The 18526-nt window shown below is 38.8% G+C and overlaps 1 protein-coding gene across 1 annotated transcript in view; it reads right to left on the bottom strand.

Moving 5' to 3' along the window:
• The window catches only part of SLCO4C1 (solute carrier organic anion transporter family member 4C1), a gene marked incomplete at its 5' end in the record, with an annotated part of 33712 nt that extends 15640 nt beyond the window's left edge, over positions 1–18072 (bottom strand). Inside the window, 7 exons of the mRNA XM_082497972.1 lie at positions 169–313; positions 628–743; positions 1639–1760; positions 2668–2764; positions 5901–6095; positions 12237–12500; positions 17766–18072. Of these exons, the coding sequence (XP_082354098.1) occupies positions 169–313; positions 628–743; positions 1639–1760; positions 2668–2764; positions 5901–6095; positions 12237–12500; positions 17766–18072 (1246 nt within the window). The remainder of the gene's footprint in view (positions 1–168; positions 314–627; positions 744–1638; positions 1761–2667; positions 2765–5900; positions 6096–12236; positions 12501–17765) is intronic.
• Positions 18073–18526: the final 454 nt, after the last annotated feature.

The raw sequence follows: 18526 nt of genomic DNA, 5'->3' as shown, positions 1-18526 counted from the left end.
TTCATAGGGCAGGCAAGAATAATATAAGAACACTATTTCTGCTGTGAAAACTGCGTTTCATGTAAGTATATTCACAAATACAAGACACCTGTATAAGCTTCCACCTATAAGGTTAAATATATTGTACTGATCATCTCATTAAGATTTATAGATGAAAAACCACATTACCTCCAAGAGTTGCTGAAAAACTTGATGTCTTTCCAAACTGATTTTCTATAAACTTTGGTAGAAATGTGGCAAAGCCAGTGGCAACTAAAGCTTCTGAAGAACTGGCTATTATTAGGCTCATAAGCACTGGATTCTTCAACAGTATCTATGGGGGGAAGTTAGCATAACACTCAGGAAATTATTTAAGTGTAGTACCATGTAAACTAGAAGTCACATTTTAAACTAGAAGTCATATTTGAAAGCAGATACTCATGTGGAACTTGACTAACAAGCTTTTCTTGCTCTAAGAATCTTAAGCATCAACAAAATGAATACGCATTAAACTATCAGTAGCACTGGAGACTTCCCTACCACAACATAATAAAGAAGCTATTACCTTTCTGAACACTTACGCATTAGCCGAAAAAGAATTTCATTTCTCAGAATGTGTAAGTTTCAGTACATTCAATAGTTCCTTACCAGGAGAGCCATGGGAAAGTCTTTAAAACTTTTTCCAATATTCTTGGTCTCAACTAGTGTCTCACTTCCATCATTATGAGTTTCAGAGATTTTTTCAGCCTGTATTTTTGCTGTTCCTACAAATAGGCATATTTATTGACAATGAAAACAATTAATACCTGTGCTCTTAGGCTTAAACTCAGAAAAAGCAGCAAAATAAGTGTTTCCTTTCCTTTGGAAAACTAGCTCAGACATTGCAAGTCCTCTTAAATATTTTATTGGTAGAGATCCATAAAAAGATCATTAATGTACTTTTCCAGAAAGAAGAATTTGGCTCAAAGCATCATGCTTCCATCAGAAGGCCTTGGCTGTAAGAAGATATTATCAGGAACACCATAAAAAATTCCGACTATCCTGAGGCCCGTTCAATTATTTTTTTATTAAATCATCCTCACATTTTCCTCAGTTCTCTACTTCATTTTTTTTTTTTTCCTCCATCATTTCTCTTTCCAGATAACCATAGTTAAGATCCTTTAGATGCCCTTTCAAGGGAATCCTAGATAGTATCTGCCCAAACAGAAATTTTTTTTTTTTTAAGACAACTGCTCTGGGATATTTTGAGTCATGCTTTATTATTCCACCAAAACCAATAAGGCAATAACTCAAAGACAACAATGTATGAGTTAAGGATCATAACGGAATTCCATTAACTTAGCAGGCAATGTCGCAGCCTTAAATACAGTCCTGGATCCTTAACTGCAAGCATCTTCCAAAACTTTGACCATCAGTTTCCATGCTCTACCAGTTTCTAGTCCTACTGTACATCATTATATACACAAGATTGTCCCTCTAGCCCATTTGCCTTTTTTTAAAGGCTGCATATTGGAAAAATAAAATATCTATCATCAGGTTTCAGCCAAAGACAGTTAACTGAGAAACAGAATCACAGAGGAATCAATCACGCAGTCCAGTAGTCTATCAAGTATAAACAGAAGTCTCTTCCAAAGTAGCCCATTGTTCTAGAACAATTACCTGGTAAGTGTTTTGGAAAGCATGAAAAAGGTATTATAAGAAGCCAAATTGCAAAAAAGCAAGCAACAAATGCTATCCACCATGCTCCAAGCCAACGTGGGTCATCTTGATCCATCTCTGTACTGGAAAAATAAATTTGGGAAAAGCAGGTTTACCATTCATGAATTTAAATCAGTAATTTCAGATGTTAGTGAACTGGAATTTTATTTTCCTTTTTTAAATACTGATTTAACAGAAAGCCTTTGAATATTGTCATTTTCTTGCTTTCTATATGTATGATATTTGTTTGCTTATTTAAAGCACATTCATCAACTCTATTATAATAATACTTCATGCTACCAAGTATAGCTCAACAGATTTAGGTGCCACTATTTGGCCCTGACTTCAAGATCCTGTAGCATTTTTAAGATACTGAAAAAGCTGGTTTTAGAAAGAATCTTCATAATCAATTATTTATGTGAAAGCCAATACAGAAGTTCAGAATGCCACTGCACTGATCCAGTCCCTAAAACATAGGAAATAAAAGTGTAAATGAAGTTGTTGGTTTCGACAGTAGTACATTTTATAACATTATTTTTTTAATAGTGAACTATTACTCAACTGGTGGATTTTCTAGCACGCTTTTCCCCAAGAGGTAAGTAGCAGTATCCTACCCCTCATATCTCACCTAACAGAAACTTTTTGCACAATAAATCATTAATTGCAATCTGACCCTAAATAAACAACTAATCAAAAGAAAACGCATTTTTTTGTTAAATGGTTTTACAATAGGCAATATCTCAAAAAGCTAGAACTAAATATTTGCACTACAGAGAAACTTTAACACACAATGGAGTGACTCACTGTAGAAATAACTCACTCACTAAAAGCCCTTGTGAATGCAACTTGTTACCAAGCTAAAAAAGCTCTTGAAAGTGCAGTATTTTCCAAACGAACTCTTTCTCCTCCTCACATGGAGAAAAGCTGAAGATTTTCATCTGAGTTATTAGGAAAAGAAAATAGAAAACAAAAGACTAAGTTGTATCTTGCCTTTCTGGGATCTGGATATCAATATAAATATTAAGTAGCTGCCCTCCTAAGACATAGCCAATAGCAGGACCCAGCAGTGACATGGCATAGCCAATTCCTAGAAGAGAAAATACATCAAGTTCACCATACATTTTTAAATCTTTTAGAAAAGATCCTAAATAAACTTCAGACCAAGTGGTTTCTGTAATTCAACCTGTTCTTCCACTATCATTATTTCCACTACAGCACATAGAAGAAAAAATTTTTACTTGTCCCTCAACAAGAAAATTGCAAGTCTCATTAAAAGCTGCATCTCAGAGGTTCAGCAAATGACATTTCACAGACATCATCTTTATGCATTATTAGATTGCCTTTTGCACATCTTGTGCCTACAACCACAAGCTAGCTTGAGAAAAAGTTTAAGTGAGGTTTTTGCAAGCACCAGTTGCTAATAGTAAACACCCACAATCTTTAAGAACCTCCTAATTGTTTTTTTTTTTTTTTTTTTATTTTGAGTCTTGTTAGTTTTTAGATGTGCCAAGACCAGAAGCCAGGGTTCCATTAAAGCTTTTGACTGGAATAATATCTGCCACATGTGCATTGAGAACTCAATCATATGGACCACAATTTATTTATACAAGCCTTAAAATACAAAGCCAGGGCTCTTAACAGCTCCTGACAGTTCAAAAAAAAAAAAAAACTGCAAAAACAAAACCCCAAAAAACAAAGTTGCAGGTGCAACCATGTGCTACTAAAGAGCACCCTTCAGTCTACCCACTTTTTTTGGCCTTAAGACAAGATTTTCTCAATGTCACAATAGTCTCCCAGGCCAGCCAGATTTCTGTTGCAATGCTGGCGGGAGGAGTCTCTACAGATAAAGGCTTGTAGCTAGTAGTAACTAGATCTGCCTAAATAATTAGTAAGACATGCATCCTTACTGTGATATTCTATGCTTTTCCCCAGGTTGAAGAATCTGGATTTCTCATTTGTTTTGAAAGCACCTGGATCCTGAGTATTTAGTATTCTTTCACTGTCTTTAGACAGCAAGAAAGAAGGATGGAGGTGGTGGGGGTGAGGGGGGGCAGACTGGGAGAGGTACAAGAGGGGGAAGGGATGCAGAAGGGGACACTCAGGTATCAAGAAACCAAAAATCAATATTGAATTAACATATCCCAGGTTTTCCTGTATTTTGGAAGTAATGACATGCTCATAGGATCTTTTGGAGTTAAGTACATATTCACCCTACAGAACTTCAAACCTATCTTAGAAGGTGCCTATTTCCTCCTACAGACCATTCAATTTAAGTTACCATTTGGAATTGCTTAACTTTTCATTGGCTTTAGACATAGATGCCTCAGCTCAGCAAGAGGAGAACAGTCCTCATGAAAATGCATCCAGTTTCAGACAAGTAAGAAACTAGGAACTTATGAGTTGCAAGCTGATGGTCTACAATGCAAGCAGATGTTAACAGACACTAGCAGAAAATTTTAGTTTGTTTTTGGTTTTTTTTGCTGCCTTACACAAGCCTTCTTGCATGAGGCAAAGCAACACAATATATTTTACATCCTCAATACATTGCATGAAAGGAAGAAAAATAATTAAGGCTTAATGTAGCTACCCATCCACTCACTTGCACTCTAGTTCTGTTATATTAGGAAGAATACACTTGTTCTTCTGAACTCAGCAGTTGTCTGAAGATTGCACAAGCATTAATTTATTATATTGGTCTGTTATGTTTTAAGTATGAACACCAAAACCATTCTCCTGAGTTTTCAGGCCACTTCTTGATCCTCTAATCATGCAGACAATCCTAATTCTGGTCTATTTATTTCACTGGCCTCAGAAAAAAAAGTGTAGTAATCTCTCTTAATGTAAATAATGACAGCTTTTATTTTTGTTGTTTGTTATTTAAAATATGCAACTATTCTATTTGTTGGCATCAAATGAAGTGGCTTGCCTAGAACAATTAAGCAAGAATTGTATTCAAATAGATGATGATTTCATTTTTGCCCCCTAAAATACTGATTTAGTCTGGAACACAGTCCAGGAACCTAAGATGCTTTGAATTCCTCTTGCAAGTTACCAGTATTGCTAACATACTTCTATCAGCTTACACCTAAAAATGGGGAAAACAAACATCTTCACACCCATAGGAAATACTTAGACTTCAATGACCTTGGTAGTAAAAATGCATGTAACCCAGAGAATGCTGACTGGAAAGATTAAAAGCCACTGCTAAGAAATAGTATTCCTTAGCTTTCAAACAACCCCACAGTAAGACAAACACATTGTCCATATTCCTAGGCAATCCCTTTACTTTGAATTAAGGAAGAATACTTCCAGTATTTCCTCCTGAAGTGCCAAATTTGTATGTGGCTACAGGAATCCACTGATCATGTGATGCACAGGAGCATCCCTGCATTGAGGGGACAGCCTACTGTTATAAGGTAAATAAACAGAACTGTTAAAGGATACAGTAAGGTCTGGCTACTGACCAGTAGTTTTCAACAACTTATTCACAGAATCACAGAATAGTCAGGGTTGGAAGGGACCTCTGTAGTCCAACCCCCCTGTCACAGTAGGGTCACCTACAACAGGTTGCACAGGACAGCGTCCAGGCGGGTTTTGAGCTTCTCCAGAGTGGGAGACTCCACAACCTCTCTGGGCAGCCTGTTCCAGTGCTCCACTACCCTCAAAGTGAAGAAGTTCCTCCTCATGTTAAGACGGAACTTCTTATGTTCAAGCTTGTGCCCATTAACCCTCATCCTATCAATGGGCACCACTGAAAAAAGATTCCTCCCATCCCTCTGGCATCCTCCCTTTAAGTATTTGAAAGCATTAATAAGATCCCCCCTCATTCTTCTTTTCTCTAGACTAAAGAGACCCAAGTTCCTCAGCCTTTCCTCATACGAAAGATGTTCTAATCCCCTAATCATCTTCATAGCCCATATTCTGTTGTTAACAGGCAGGCTACATTAACCACTTAATCACTTTCAGTTACTGACACAAAAAAAAACAGCAGTAGAGGTGCACAAAGTAGCCTTACCATGCTCTGCAAAATAACTGTTGAAATGACTTGATACTTATAGCAGACTAATACCTAACTTGCACAGTAATTGATATTGAAACACTTCATGCACATAAGTACACAATGACAAGACTGATTTAATTAGAGGAATTCATAAAAATATTCGGAAGGCATTGCAGTCTATGATCTACCCAGACAATGTGTTATAAACAGTTTTAGAAGTTACCTATATAAAGGGAAGACTTGTGTTTTGGGACACTGTCATCAATAAAAGCTGTCCCCAAAGTATATAGTGGAGTTCCTCCAACTCCCAGCAGCAGCTGCCCCAGGATAAAGACATACAGATAGTTTGGAAGTGAAGATTTTGTGCTGGCATTGCAAGTGAAGTTAGCAGAGGTTGCTCCTGGAATTTGACACGTGTCTGAAAGAGAGACAGCAAGATTTTAAAATTCTGTTACCCAGCTCATCACAGTCCAACTGGAGAAAAACCTGTACAGAACACTAAACTATATGTGAACTGCTGTTAGTGCCAGGCTCCCATTTTAATTTCCAGACCTACTAATATATCCTATATAACAGTGGCATAACTGTCTATAACATCATATCCTCCAAAACAAATACTATCATTGCTTGTTTTTTGTTTCTTTACAGGGAAGGCAAGATGGATGAAATAGCCTTATTAAAATGTTTTGGCTTGTTGAGAGCATTATTGACCAGATGTATGCAAAAAAAAACAACCAACCACAAACACCAAACTGTGAAATGGTCATTCAACCATTTAGTGAATACTCCTAGGTAACAGACAGTTAATTTTGTTCTTGTACCTTGTAATGATTCTGAGGAGCACTAACAACAACTTCCACTCTTAAGTGACAGAGCAGCCCGAACAATCTAAGAAAAGTTGGACTGCTGGAGAGGAAAGCACAGTCAGAGACACAAGCAAAGACAGTCCTCCCTTCTCATACACTGTTTTGAGAAGTGTTTCCATAAATTAAAAAAAAAAAAAAAAACCACCTTAAAACCCCACACCACTATCTCTCATAAAGCACACACTGCCATATCTCCAGAATCAGAAGTTAATGTAAAGCCTCTGTACTTGCCCAAACACACACACAAACAGGGCAGCAGAGGTAGAACAGCCTAAGGTTGCATCTGCTCCTATAATGTTTGGTGCTGTGAGGAGGGAACAGAAAAAAGGAACTGAAGACAGGGAGTGTGTTTTCTCTTCTTCCTCTTGCTATCATCGCACTTTTAGTGGCAGACAGTCCCAAGTGACAAGATCAAAAAGAGAGCATGGTTCTTTTCCGTTTTTGCCACAGAAGAGTGTACAACCCTAAGAAAGACGATAAACCCATCAGTTTGGTAGAAACAAGCCATACTGAGCAAATGTGTGAAAACACCCTTCAGATTAGACCAGTAGACCGATTAATTCTCAATACTTTGCTACAAAGTTACTACATCTTTTTTCTAAGTTTCTTTTACATTTGATAATGTAAAAGATTTTTTTTTTCTGCTTTTACTTAAGCAATTCAAGCAGAGGAGTCATTAAAATTTTCCTTACATTCCACTTAGGAACAATCCTCATTTTAATGCTGTACTGAAGCTACAGGAAGAACATTTTCTTATGAATCACTACTCTGAAAATTAAAGTTTTTAGAGTATATTTTTCATCTATTGCCAATCTGCTTTATTTAGCAATACTCCTCTTTTCTGCAGGAAACTACATCTTAAATCAGGTTAACCTTGTACTATTTACATGTACAACATCTAAAACTGACTATCAAAGGACACCATGTCCTACAATATGTTGTTAACATACACTTATTCACATATACCACATATATAGAATATATCTGCAGTTATAAGTTAGCCTCCAATACCCATTGGGCAAGTCCAAAACAGCATTTAGTAAGCTATTTTATTGTAGTACACAAATAATAGTTTTCTGTGTATATTTTAACAAAATACAAGTAATGCAGAGCAATAAAATACCATGAACTATGTTAAGTTACAAAAGTGTAGCCTAATTTGGGATCTAGAAATAGCTTCATGAAATAAGCAGATTACATATGGTAATGACAAACTCTGGCAGACTGTGGTTCGTCAAGAATCCCCATCCCCACCCTCAATGTCTCAGTTCATGTCAATCTAAAAGCCTGTGTCACTGTGTAACTAATTGGTTATAGCCTCTCTCCTTCAGTTTTCTAGCTCTTCAATTTCTATGCCCTAGGAAATTTATCCTGACATTGAAAGGAGAGAAGCTCACACTAGTTTTCAGAACCACATAATCAGGTCTAACTACAAAATTAAGAGAACCATCAATACGCACTTTAATACAATTATAATCCTTTTATTTGCATCAGCTATCAAAGCTCTCTTAAGTCATCAAGTACACTTGCTGAGTGGAGTCATGGACCATATTTCATGTTTCCAAGAAACATTTTAAAAGCAAAGAATCTACCACAAAACTATAAGATTAGTTTAAGACAGCATAAATCAAAACTGCATCAAACAGTTTACTCTCTCTACCTCCACCATTCATGTCATCCCCTTCTTGTACCAGTCCAAGGTTTAAGCAGATTGATAAAGTGACACAGGTTAAACCTAATCTGGATAAGATCCACAAGCCTGTTTGCTACTGTCATAAGAATGGTGAAGAGAGAGTGCACTGCTTTTACATGATCAAGAAAGCCTAACCTGAGATAAGCCAAGCTCCGGGAGAAGTTTAAAATGAGTGGCTGACCATTTTTAACTACCTTTTCTCATTAAACTCATTTTCTCTTCTAAAAGTCAGTAGATTAGACTTGCATTTTAAAGAGCAGAACTGCATTCAAGGCAATGCTATCCAACAGAATTAGTCATTATAAACCTTCTTGCATGCTTTAATCTAAACACATCTAACTGAATCTAAGTTATGTAAAGACCAAAATATTCCTAAATATCTAATGCAATATACTAGCCAAGAAGGCAAAACCAACTGTGAGATGCTTTAGCAGTTACATTAATTGAAGTAAGACAGGTCAAGACTAACTTTACTCACATCTTAAACTGCAGCCAGTAGGCGTGGGGTTTTTTTGTCTTTTGGGGGGTGGGGAATAGTTTAAAGAGATTTGCAAGGAGTCAGAAATAAAGAACAGCTGGGTTTCTACTCTCTTTTAAACTTAAAAATCTGCCTCCCCTTTAAGTCTTGAATAGGAAAGTCACTCAAGGCTTCAATGAACATGCTGAATGAAGACAAAGTTCTTAGTTTCTAAAGGCAGATGTTACAGTATTACATATCTAAGTGGTACAGAGAAACAGACAAAACAGTGTAGAGAACTGCAGCACTACCCATTATTCGGCTAATCAGATAGTCTCTTCAGAGAGCAAAACTAACAGGAAAACGCACAGAAATACTGATGGTACAAGACAAAAATAGTCAAATTAGAGGCTGGCATCACACATTCTATCACCATTAGTACCCAAATGCCATAGTCTTCTTCATTCTTTAGTTCTCCTTGACATGTTCTGGGAAGGACGATCAACTAATGCCCTTCTGAGAAGATTCACCAACTCTCAGACACTAAATAACTTATCCACCACCTGAGTTTCCAGCAGAACAGAAAACTGAAGAAAGGTGTTCAAGTCATTCTCCCTCTTCTCAAATCACACCATACACATTTCAACTCAAATGGCTAAGACTTGTCATCAACAAAGACATTTCTTATTTCCAATAACAGGATGTAAATGATGCATTTGAAGAGACTCATAGAATAATTCAGGTTGGTAGAGTCATCAGGGAGTCATGTAGTCCAAACTCCTAAGCCAAACAGCGTCAAACCCAAATGCAGACCAAGTTGCTCAGGACTTCACTCAGCAGGGTCTTGGAAACCCCCAGAGATACAGACTGCACAGTCTTTCTGGGTAATCTGTTCCAATGCTCGACTGTCTTTCCAATGAAGTTATATTCCTTTTGTCAAGTGAAGATCTACATTTCACATTTGCTATGACAGACATCTTTCACAAATTTGAACATCTTTCAATAACATCTGAGACAGAAGTTTAAAAGTACATTGCTTATAGCATCTGCAGTTTTTATAGTCCTCTGTACTGTCTACCAGCATTCAAATACAGAGTGGTTTCATTACAGACAAACCACCAGATGGAGCTCCCGACTACAAATATCAGAGCCAGGTAAGACACTGACGACCCTATGTAACCTAAAAAAGCTATCAGAACAAATAGCTGGTTACATCTAGGTTACAAATTTGAGTTTGAAGCCGTTCTGGAGATTAGATAAGACATGGTTGCTGCGACTGAAAATTTTTGTAAGTAGGTAGACCATTGGTTAGCTACTCTCTCAATATGAAATGGATTAAACTATTTCTAAAGTGTGTTCATTATGAAAAATATTTCCAATTGAATAGTTTTGTAAAGTAGTATATGTATACACTCAGAATAAAAGTAAATTAATATCTCGAGGTAAAACAGGAAGTTTATAAGCCTTATACTGAAAGCTACATATATTTTGTATTCTAGACCACATCTACTAATTAACCTGGCAGGCATATTAGATGTTGCACTGAACTATACTTTGAAGTTGTCCTGCAGATGAAACTCACTGTATTTACATGTAACAGATGAATATAAATAATCAAGTAATCACCTAGGAACTGTTCAAAACTAAATCAGGTGGTACATTTTAATACAAAGCATCAAATAAAACAGTTTACTCCCAATCCATTAAAATATCTAAAAACCACTCATCCAAACAAATAAGCAACAAGGAAGGGTCTGGGGGGATGGTGTTACTAATTCTGCAACTAAATGTATAGTTACGATGCTTCAGCAATATCAGAACTAACTAAACCAGGTATCCTATAAAATCCTGTACTGTGGTTTACTTAACCACCACTTAACCATAAAGGATGCCATCACACAGCACCTGCAGATTTACATTGAGTCTGTCATGGTGCAGACATTCCCTGCACTCTGTAGTCATTTATCTTTGATAATGTTTTGTTTAAGTCAGCTTAAATCCTTAAATCTGCTCACCACAGTCACAGCATAGGTACCTGCATTACAGCAGTCAAAACAGCATGAATTCAGCCATCTTACAGTGCCACAGAGAAGAAAGAAAATGTTCCATTTATAATTTTCCCTACAGCTTCTTGATTTCAGAAATCCATGTAGAACATGATCCCTAATAAAGTTTTAATGGCTGACGAAGTGGCAGATGTTTGATGAAACAGTTACAGATTCTTTGAGACTTCAACTAAAATTGGTAGGAGGGAGAGATGAGTTGCAATAGTTGGCTATCTCCCTTCACATTCCCACCCTGTTAGTATCTTGTTGCAATAAGAAAAACTACAATCAGGTTGGAACTTCTTTATTAAATTCAGCTTCCCTTCCATACTAGTGAAGTAGGGAGGGTAATACTGAAACTGCAGATAAATGGGACTGTAATAGAGTCAGAAGCAAGTAAGTTGTTGCCCCTCTACTAAGTGGTAACAATCATCTGCTTATAGCCTCCAAACACTGAAAAGTTCTTCCTTTGTCAGTTCAGTTAGAAGTTCAATTAACCTCTGCCTCAGATCCTTATTTATTTGATGGGGAACAATAGCTTACCAAAGTTATTTATCTAATGGTTGATGTCTGGACAGCTCATGGAGGTGTGTGACATGAGTAATGCTTAAAAAACAAATTTGAGAATCAACAACTGGAAGACTAAGAACCTTCTGCCAGATTACTTAATATCTACTGACTTTTTTTTAGTGAGCACTCTAATATCCTTAGTCATTGAAGACATAAATCTGATAAAACACTGCAATAACAATTAAGACAATCCTAAAAGACTAAGTCATACCACTTTAAAGATACCTGGCTATTTCTTTATTAGTTACAGGTGTGCCGCTAAGTTGAGGTGCAAATAGTTGGCATTAAGCACACTGCACTTAAAGTCCTGTTTTATGAGAAAAATATATGCAAGGTCTGAGAACTGGCTACTGCCTCAATTTCAGTACTGCTTTGTTCGGTATAGTTCAGTACTGCTTATTCCCCCTTTACTTCAAAGAAACCCAAAAGTTCTAATCAACATTTTAGATCTTAGTGAAACTTGTTAATGAATCACTCAACATGCCTTCAATAATTCAAAACCCAGAACTGCAACATGTAGTCACCTTTCAACAAGAAGGCAGGAAGTGTAACAGCTTTCCTCTAATATTTATTCTACATCACTTGCATCAACTTGCATTCCTATTGACAAAGAAACACCAAATCATTTTTTACTCAATTTTAATTGCATTCATCAACACAAATCAAAAAAACATTTTATTCAGATGTTGCTTATGAGCAAGAGCTTATATTGACACTCAGATCTCTTCTGAAGAAAAGTTTCCTGTGCAGAGAAACAACTTTTGAACTTACAGATTTCACAGAATCATTTTATTTTCAGTGTTAGAGAGAATACCCTATTTTTAGGACTTTGACAGAGATTAACTATGTTGTACCAAATTAAGAGTTGCATCAAGTCGCTACAGATACTTTGGTCTCAATTATTTCCAAAACATAAGGATAAGCTTACCTTCAAGTTTATCTCCATAGTGGTATTTTCCACTACTGAAGTGTGGTAAGGAAAATATAAGTGAGCCCAATCCTAGCATAAATGCTGAGAAAGCAAGCCATCGTGGTTTGTGCCCTCTTTCTCCAAAGAAAGATACAAAAAGCGACAATATACAAAAAGCAATGTCATAGCTTGCAGAGATTAAGCCAGTGAGGGAGCTGTTCAATTCATAACGCTTCTCAATTGTTGAAATACTAATGTTAATCAGGCCATTTACCACAATACCTACAAAAGAAAAAAAAAAAGATAATTAGTCAATGATATTTTCATTTGATAGTGTTGCAAGGTTAAACTTACCATTGTGTGATGGAAGGGTTAAAACAAATATATTTACAAAGCTACATCTTAAAGTCTTATTAGCTTTAAAATCCAGGGATGTTGTGGATTGATAAAGTGCCAACTTAAGTGACCCAAACAGCACAGGACCTATTCAATTTTGTTCTCTCTTGTGGGCATAAAGATTCAACACTCAAGTATTAAGCTAGCAGAATACCATGCCTCAAACTCCATACATGTATTAAGGTTCCAGATTCAGTTTGAAGTACCAACAAATTTCAAACAGAATGCATTAGAGTATCTTATAACACTGCACAAATAAAAAAAAAAAAAAAACACACAACAAAAAATTAGTCAAGGTTATGACTTGCATTAGAATACAAGCTACGACTGAAGCAAGCTCAGAATACAGCTTTCATATAATGATTGTCAAACACACATAATTTCTGCCGTGCCATCATGAAGGGAAGATATAAGAAGGCTTTTGAACAGACATCCTTCCCCTACAATATAAAAAAGGGCAAAGGTATTTCAAAATACTCTGAAACTGTTTCAGAGCAACTGAAGTGATTTACTTTAGCCGAGAAAAAAAACTTGCCCTCCAAATCTTGAAGTTCCCTGATGCAAAAGTATCAGACAACCTGGAGAAAAAGCCTTGCACAAGCTGCCCTACTTAGGCACAGGTGAACTCCAGAAAACTAATAGAAACTCCAGAAAACAGTAGAAGCAAGTAAGCTGCAATTGCCAGTGCATGCTTATACACGCTGTCCATTTTTACAGAAGTGTTGTCTGGAGTCTCCCACCTTGCTTCACATTCTGTTTGTTTGTGAGACATCAAGTAGTTAAACTTACAGAAGTTTAATTTTAACAGTCCCAGAATAGGATTCTGTTACAAGTGAGATGAATAGCTGTACTTCATAACTGTGTCAGATAATTTAATGATAGTCCAATTAAATTGTGCCCGTAATAAAATATTTACCCTGGAAAAAAGTTAGGAAGTCTTGGAGTCACAGCTGCAAATAAGATTAAGAGTTCTGTAAACTCGCAGGTGACTGATGAGCATCTTTCATGACACAGGCCCTACAGTTATCCTTTCTCTTTCTAAAATTCAAATGTGATTTCTATTGTCATTCAAAGAACAGACCTGAAGGACAGATTACTAGGGACAGAAATGGATTTAAATCAGCTTCCAACAAGCATCGCACCATCCAGAAGTGCAACTACACAGGCTAAACTTCAACAGATCTGCCTAAAGTACTCTACATATTAGAAAAAAAAAAGTCACTCCAAATCTGTGATGAACCAGCTGTTTTCTCATAAGTGAAATCCCCACCATAACTAAACACTTCAGCTTTCTAGAAGGAGGCAGCTCTTGGTACAATCTTATTTTTCTAATACCCTACTATGGCCCCTTTATCAAGGATCACAATTTAACCTGTCTGACTTAAATTCATACGGGATTAACAGAAGTATTCAGGTGTTCCTCCACTGCCATTATTTATATTTTTGGCAGTTTTCTTTTCTTCTTAAGGGAGCATTGACCAAAGAACAATACTAGCATGAAGGAATGAACAAATAAGTGTTTCCCATTTGCCAGCATTTCAAACATTTACTAAGGCCTTAAAACATTCACATGAAGTAGGTGTGCTATGTAGCAAGTTGATTACAGAACTAGAAGACATTGTTTTTTACCTGTAGTTTAAGTTGCCACCTTTAATTTACATCCCAAAAGCCATAAAACCTTGCAGTTGATTTTATTGAATAATTAGATTTCACCTGTAAAAATGTAGATGTGATGAATGACAGTATAACTCCTCCAAAGCCATCATCTAGGGATTAATCACTAAAGTCTCTTGAGGAAAGATGGAACCTGGCTGATACTAACTTGATCTGATACACAAAACCTACAAGGCCATTTCAACAATTAAATAGTAGTATAGAAATTATTTTAACTATTCTCATCCAAAAACCTTATTGTCTTGCTCCATCTGTTAAAAGTTTAGGTACAGTGTGTACTGACCCACAAAATCCAGATTAATCATAAACCAACTTCATTTGCTCTAATGAAAAACAAGACTATTTTGTTCATCCATTTAACAAAAAAAAAAAAAAAAGCATTCTACAGTTGTTCTAAGTACGGTGGCTTTAAAGCAGTGGTTTGCAGACACACTATTAAAAAAGAAAAAAGCCTAAAATAATTAAAAAGTCCTTCCAGTAACAAATCTAATCAGGGTATAAAATTTTAGTGCTATCCAAAGTTCCCAGACAGATTAGACTGGACCTGTCTCAAACAGTGGTTCTGTTGTTTTGTTTAACAAAATTATTACTGACATGAGGAATAAACACTCCTTGTACTGAGAATAGTGAGATACCATCTATCTTGTTTGCTACTACAGCTATGAATATATATATGAATATATACAGCAGTATATCCAGTTACCGTATTACAAGATGGAGTTGCATAAATGTATGATTGCAAGTGCCACAGAGAAAGCAGGTGTTAGTCATGTAATCATGTTCTACGCAAAGAAGTGTTTCTTATTCTGGAAATACAGGTTTCACATGTACTTGAAACAGAAACAGCCAGAATTGAAGAGTTAAGTTTCACCTGGAATCTTCTGAGAAGCTGAAATACAGCAAATCAGGGGCTAATGATTACAATAACCTCTGTCCTAGGGCAGCCAAAAAATGACCTAATAAATACATGCCTTCAGTTAGATACATACCTACAAAAATCTCCACACACGTACCAGGTCACTGCAGATAACTACCTACCATGTTCACTCATTGTGTCTAGTACAACAACTTACATACATCAAAAGTGTGTTAAGGATTACTTCATTATTCTTCAGTGCTATAGGAAATAAGCTTTCCTAGAGGTATATTAGCATTGGCAACTTTTATAGATATATTTTCATCTTCCTCAGTGATGGTTTCTGAAATTTGAAGGGTAAATTAAATAATTAGACTCAAACCTAGAGTACAGTAGTAGCTCACATAACTTCAAAGTCCCAGTTGTTTTGTGTGCTTCGAAGCTGCAAGATGTGAATATTTTCGCAGTCTCACACGCAGCACTGAATTTCTTGTCTGAAAATGATTTGGTTTTTTCTGCTTCTCAAAAAGAGCTGCAACGTGAGTCTTCAGTGCCTGATTTCCTTTCTATGATCCAGCCAAAGGGAAGATACTTGTTCACTAAACTAAATAACACATCATTAAGAATGCCACAAGGTCTACAATAGCCATGCCTACATCAACTTTGAAAACAAGCATCAGAACTTACATTAAGGCCCTAAATCTGAACTTGATTAGATAGATACCTCTCTGAGGTCTGGTATACATCTCCAGTTAGATAACAGGACCAACACCTCAATAAGTGGCATAACCAACACCCACAGCATCCTAGGAGGACAGAGATTCCTATGATACAAGACCTTTTTATGACTGTGAACCTATCTACACTACTAATAAGAGATAAAATTTAAATGACACTGAATTCATTATTCAGCTGAGCAGGTGATCAGATCACCAAAGGAAAATTGATCTGAAGAAGTATTGCTATAGCAAAATTAGAAGTGCTGGAAATATTCAAGACGCTTTGTCTAGTGTAATATGATCTGAAGCTTTACAGTGTTACATTCAGGGCATTTTGGTTGTCTACCCATATTCTTAAGCTACAAGAACACACATGCATGACTTAAAATATCTTCAACTGCTCAGCTGCCATGGAAATCTGCTGTGTAAGTTCTTCCACCCCTCCCTTTCTTTTTACCATATTAGAGAAAATAAATTTGAGCTAACAGCAGGACAACTGCAACACTAATCACCTCCTGGCTCTTATCAGCTGTAGCATGGCCTTTCAAATACAAGCAAGGAACAATAGGCTCTGCCCAAAACTCTCTAGATACTTCTTTTCTAATACAACACGTGTATGCTAAGAAAAGATTCTAAACAGGCTGAAATAACAAACGGTTTACAGAAACATACTGAGAGACACTGGTTCTTCTGAGGATTTTCCAAGCAACACAATTAGCAGTCAGATCCTTTGAGGTTTTAAGCAGAACCTCCTGCTCAGTTCTCCTCAGACCATACCAGTTACCTCTGTGTGCTTCCAGGCAGAAACACAGCCATCCATATCCCACACATCTTCACCATACACTGCCAGCTCTTCTAGCACTGAATCTCTTCTCCTACATCTACCCCCACCACACTACAGCAGCCTCATTCTTTATGAGCAACAAGGATAGGCTTTAAAGCCTCATAATTTTTCAGGAAAAAGTTTTCTTTTCTAGCTAGTCCAATAAAGTTGAAGGCTTCTAAACATAAATCCAATAGCTCCATTTGACAGACAAATACAAACTTCAACTTTGTACATTTGGTACACTAATACATACCCTCCCCCTTGGCCATCATTACTCTCTCTAAGCCTAAGGCTTGCCAAGGCCCTAGCAAATCTTGTTACAGAAACCCAAAAATATGGACAAGAATGTCAGAAACTGAACAATAAAAATTAAAAGCAAGCTAAACTTCAGGTTCCCCCCAAGGTTAAGGTAAGCCATTAGCCAATTGTTAGAAAGATGGCTGCACAGGGATCCACAGAACAAAACCAGATTTTTTTAAAGCCATCTTAATTACCCAGAGTCCCACCCAACCATGCCAAGGCACCTTTTTAATTGGCAGGCAGGTAAAGTACATGGTAGGGCATTACAGCTTTGGCTGTTGGTTTATATCATGTGTTTTATTCCTTACCTCATACATCTCATCCTGCAAGGCACATGTGGAGCACTACTCCCCTGTGAGCAATGGGGACAGAGTGTACAGACAAAAGCATGAAGCACAGAGCAGATGGCACTGTGGACTCAGCAGTGGTCAAAAAGATAGGTGGGAAAAGGTGGCAAGGAGGAACAGAGTGAAGTATAGAGAGTAATGTCCAACTTCCCCATCCAGGGCACAAGGGTACCTTCTACCCCTAGTAAAGCCACTACTACCACTCATCAGCAACAGCATCAGACTTGGGCAGTCGGAGGAACCCTGCCTCCCCTTACCCACCACCCAAATCACCACCAGCTCCCCCCTTTGCTTCCCCCGCAGCTCCAGGACGTGCCCGGGGCAGCAGAAGGCCGGCGGGGACCAGGTCCCGGGGCGAGGAAGGGGGAAGGTGGTGGAAGAAGGGCTGCTTGCCTGCGGCTCTGGGCAAGGCGGCCGGCGAGCGGTTACCTTGGAAGATAGCCAGGAGGCTGTAGGCAGCCAGGTAGCCCTCTGGGTTGTTGCAGAGCTGCAGAACCTTAGGGGCGCAGCGGCCCCACCCGCAGGGCCCCTCCTCAGCCGCCGCCGCGGGAACGCCGGCACCTGCCCCGGCGGGGATGGCCTGGCGCTGGCGGCCGAGGTCGGGGCTGGGTGGCTCAAACACCGGGTTCTCGATACCGCCACCCTTCATAGCGCTACGAGGCCGCCGCCCGACACTGGCTGCGAGCTGTACCCGGCCGCAACGCTCCTCTAAATACCCCGAGGGCGGGCCGGCCATGACGGGCGCAGGTGGCGGCGCTTTCCCCCTCCCTTCCGAGAAGGGCGGCCCGGTCCTGCCCTGCCCCGCCCCGCCGGGGCCGTTGGTGGCCGTGTCCCCCGCTTCCCGCCGCCCATCCACACCCCGGCCTTGGCAGTTGCCGCCTCTGAACCCACGCCCCGGCGGGGAGGGGGCTGCAGCGGCCGCCGCCGGTGCCTCTCCGCCCGTCACCCCCACAGCGCCACCTGCCCCTCGGCCGCCGGGTGTAAACGGCCTCCAGCCCCGACGGGCCGTGGCCCGGGGTCTCTCTGCCGGTACCGGCGGGGGGCGAGGGGAGGCGGGGGGCAGCCGGCAGCGGCGCCGCGCTCTCCCTGAAGGGCGATCCCCCCGCACCGGCAGCCGCGTAACGTTACTAGCGGCGATTAACACGAACGTGGGGCGGCTGAGCCCGGGGGCGCGTTTCGTTTCGAGTCCG

This window comes from Vanellus vanellus, assembly GCF_965231255.1.
Source record: "Vanellus vanellus genome assembly, chromosome: Z".
Lineage (NCBI taxonomy): Eukaryota > Metazoa > Chordata > Aves > Charadriiformes > Charadriidae > Vanellus > Vanellus vanellus.
This window is presented reverse-complemented; position numbering and strand designations above follow the sequence as displayed.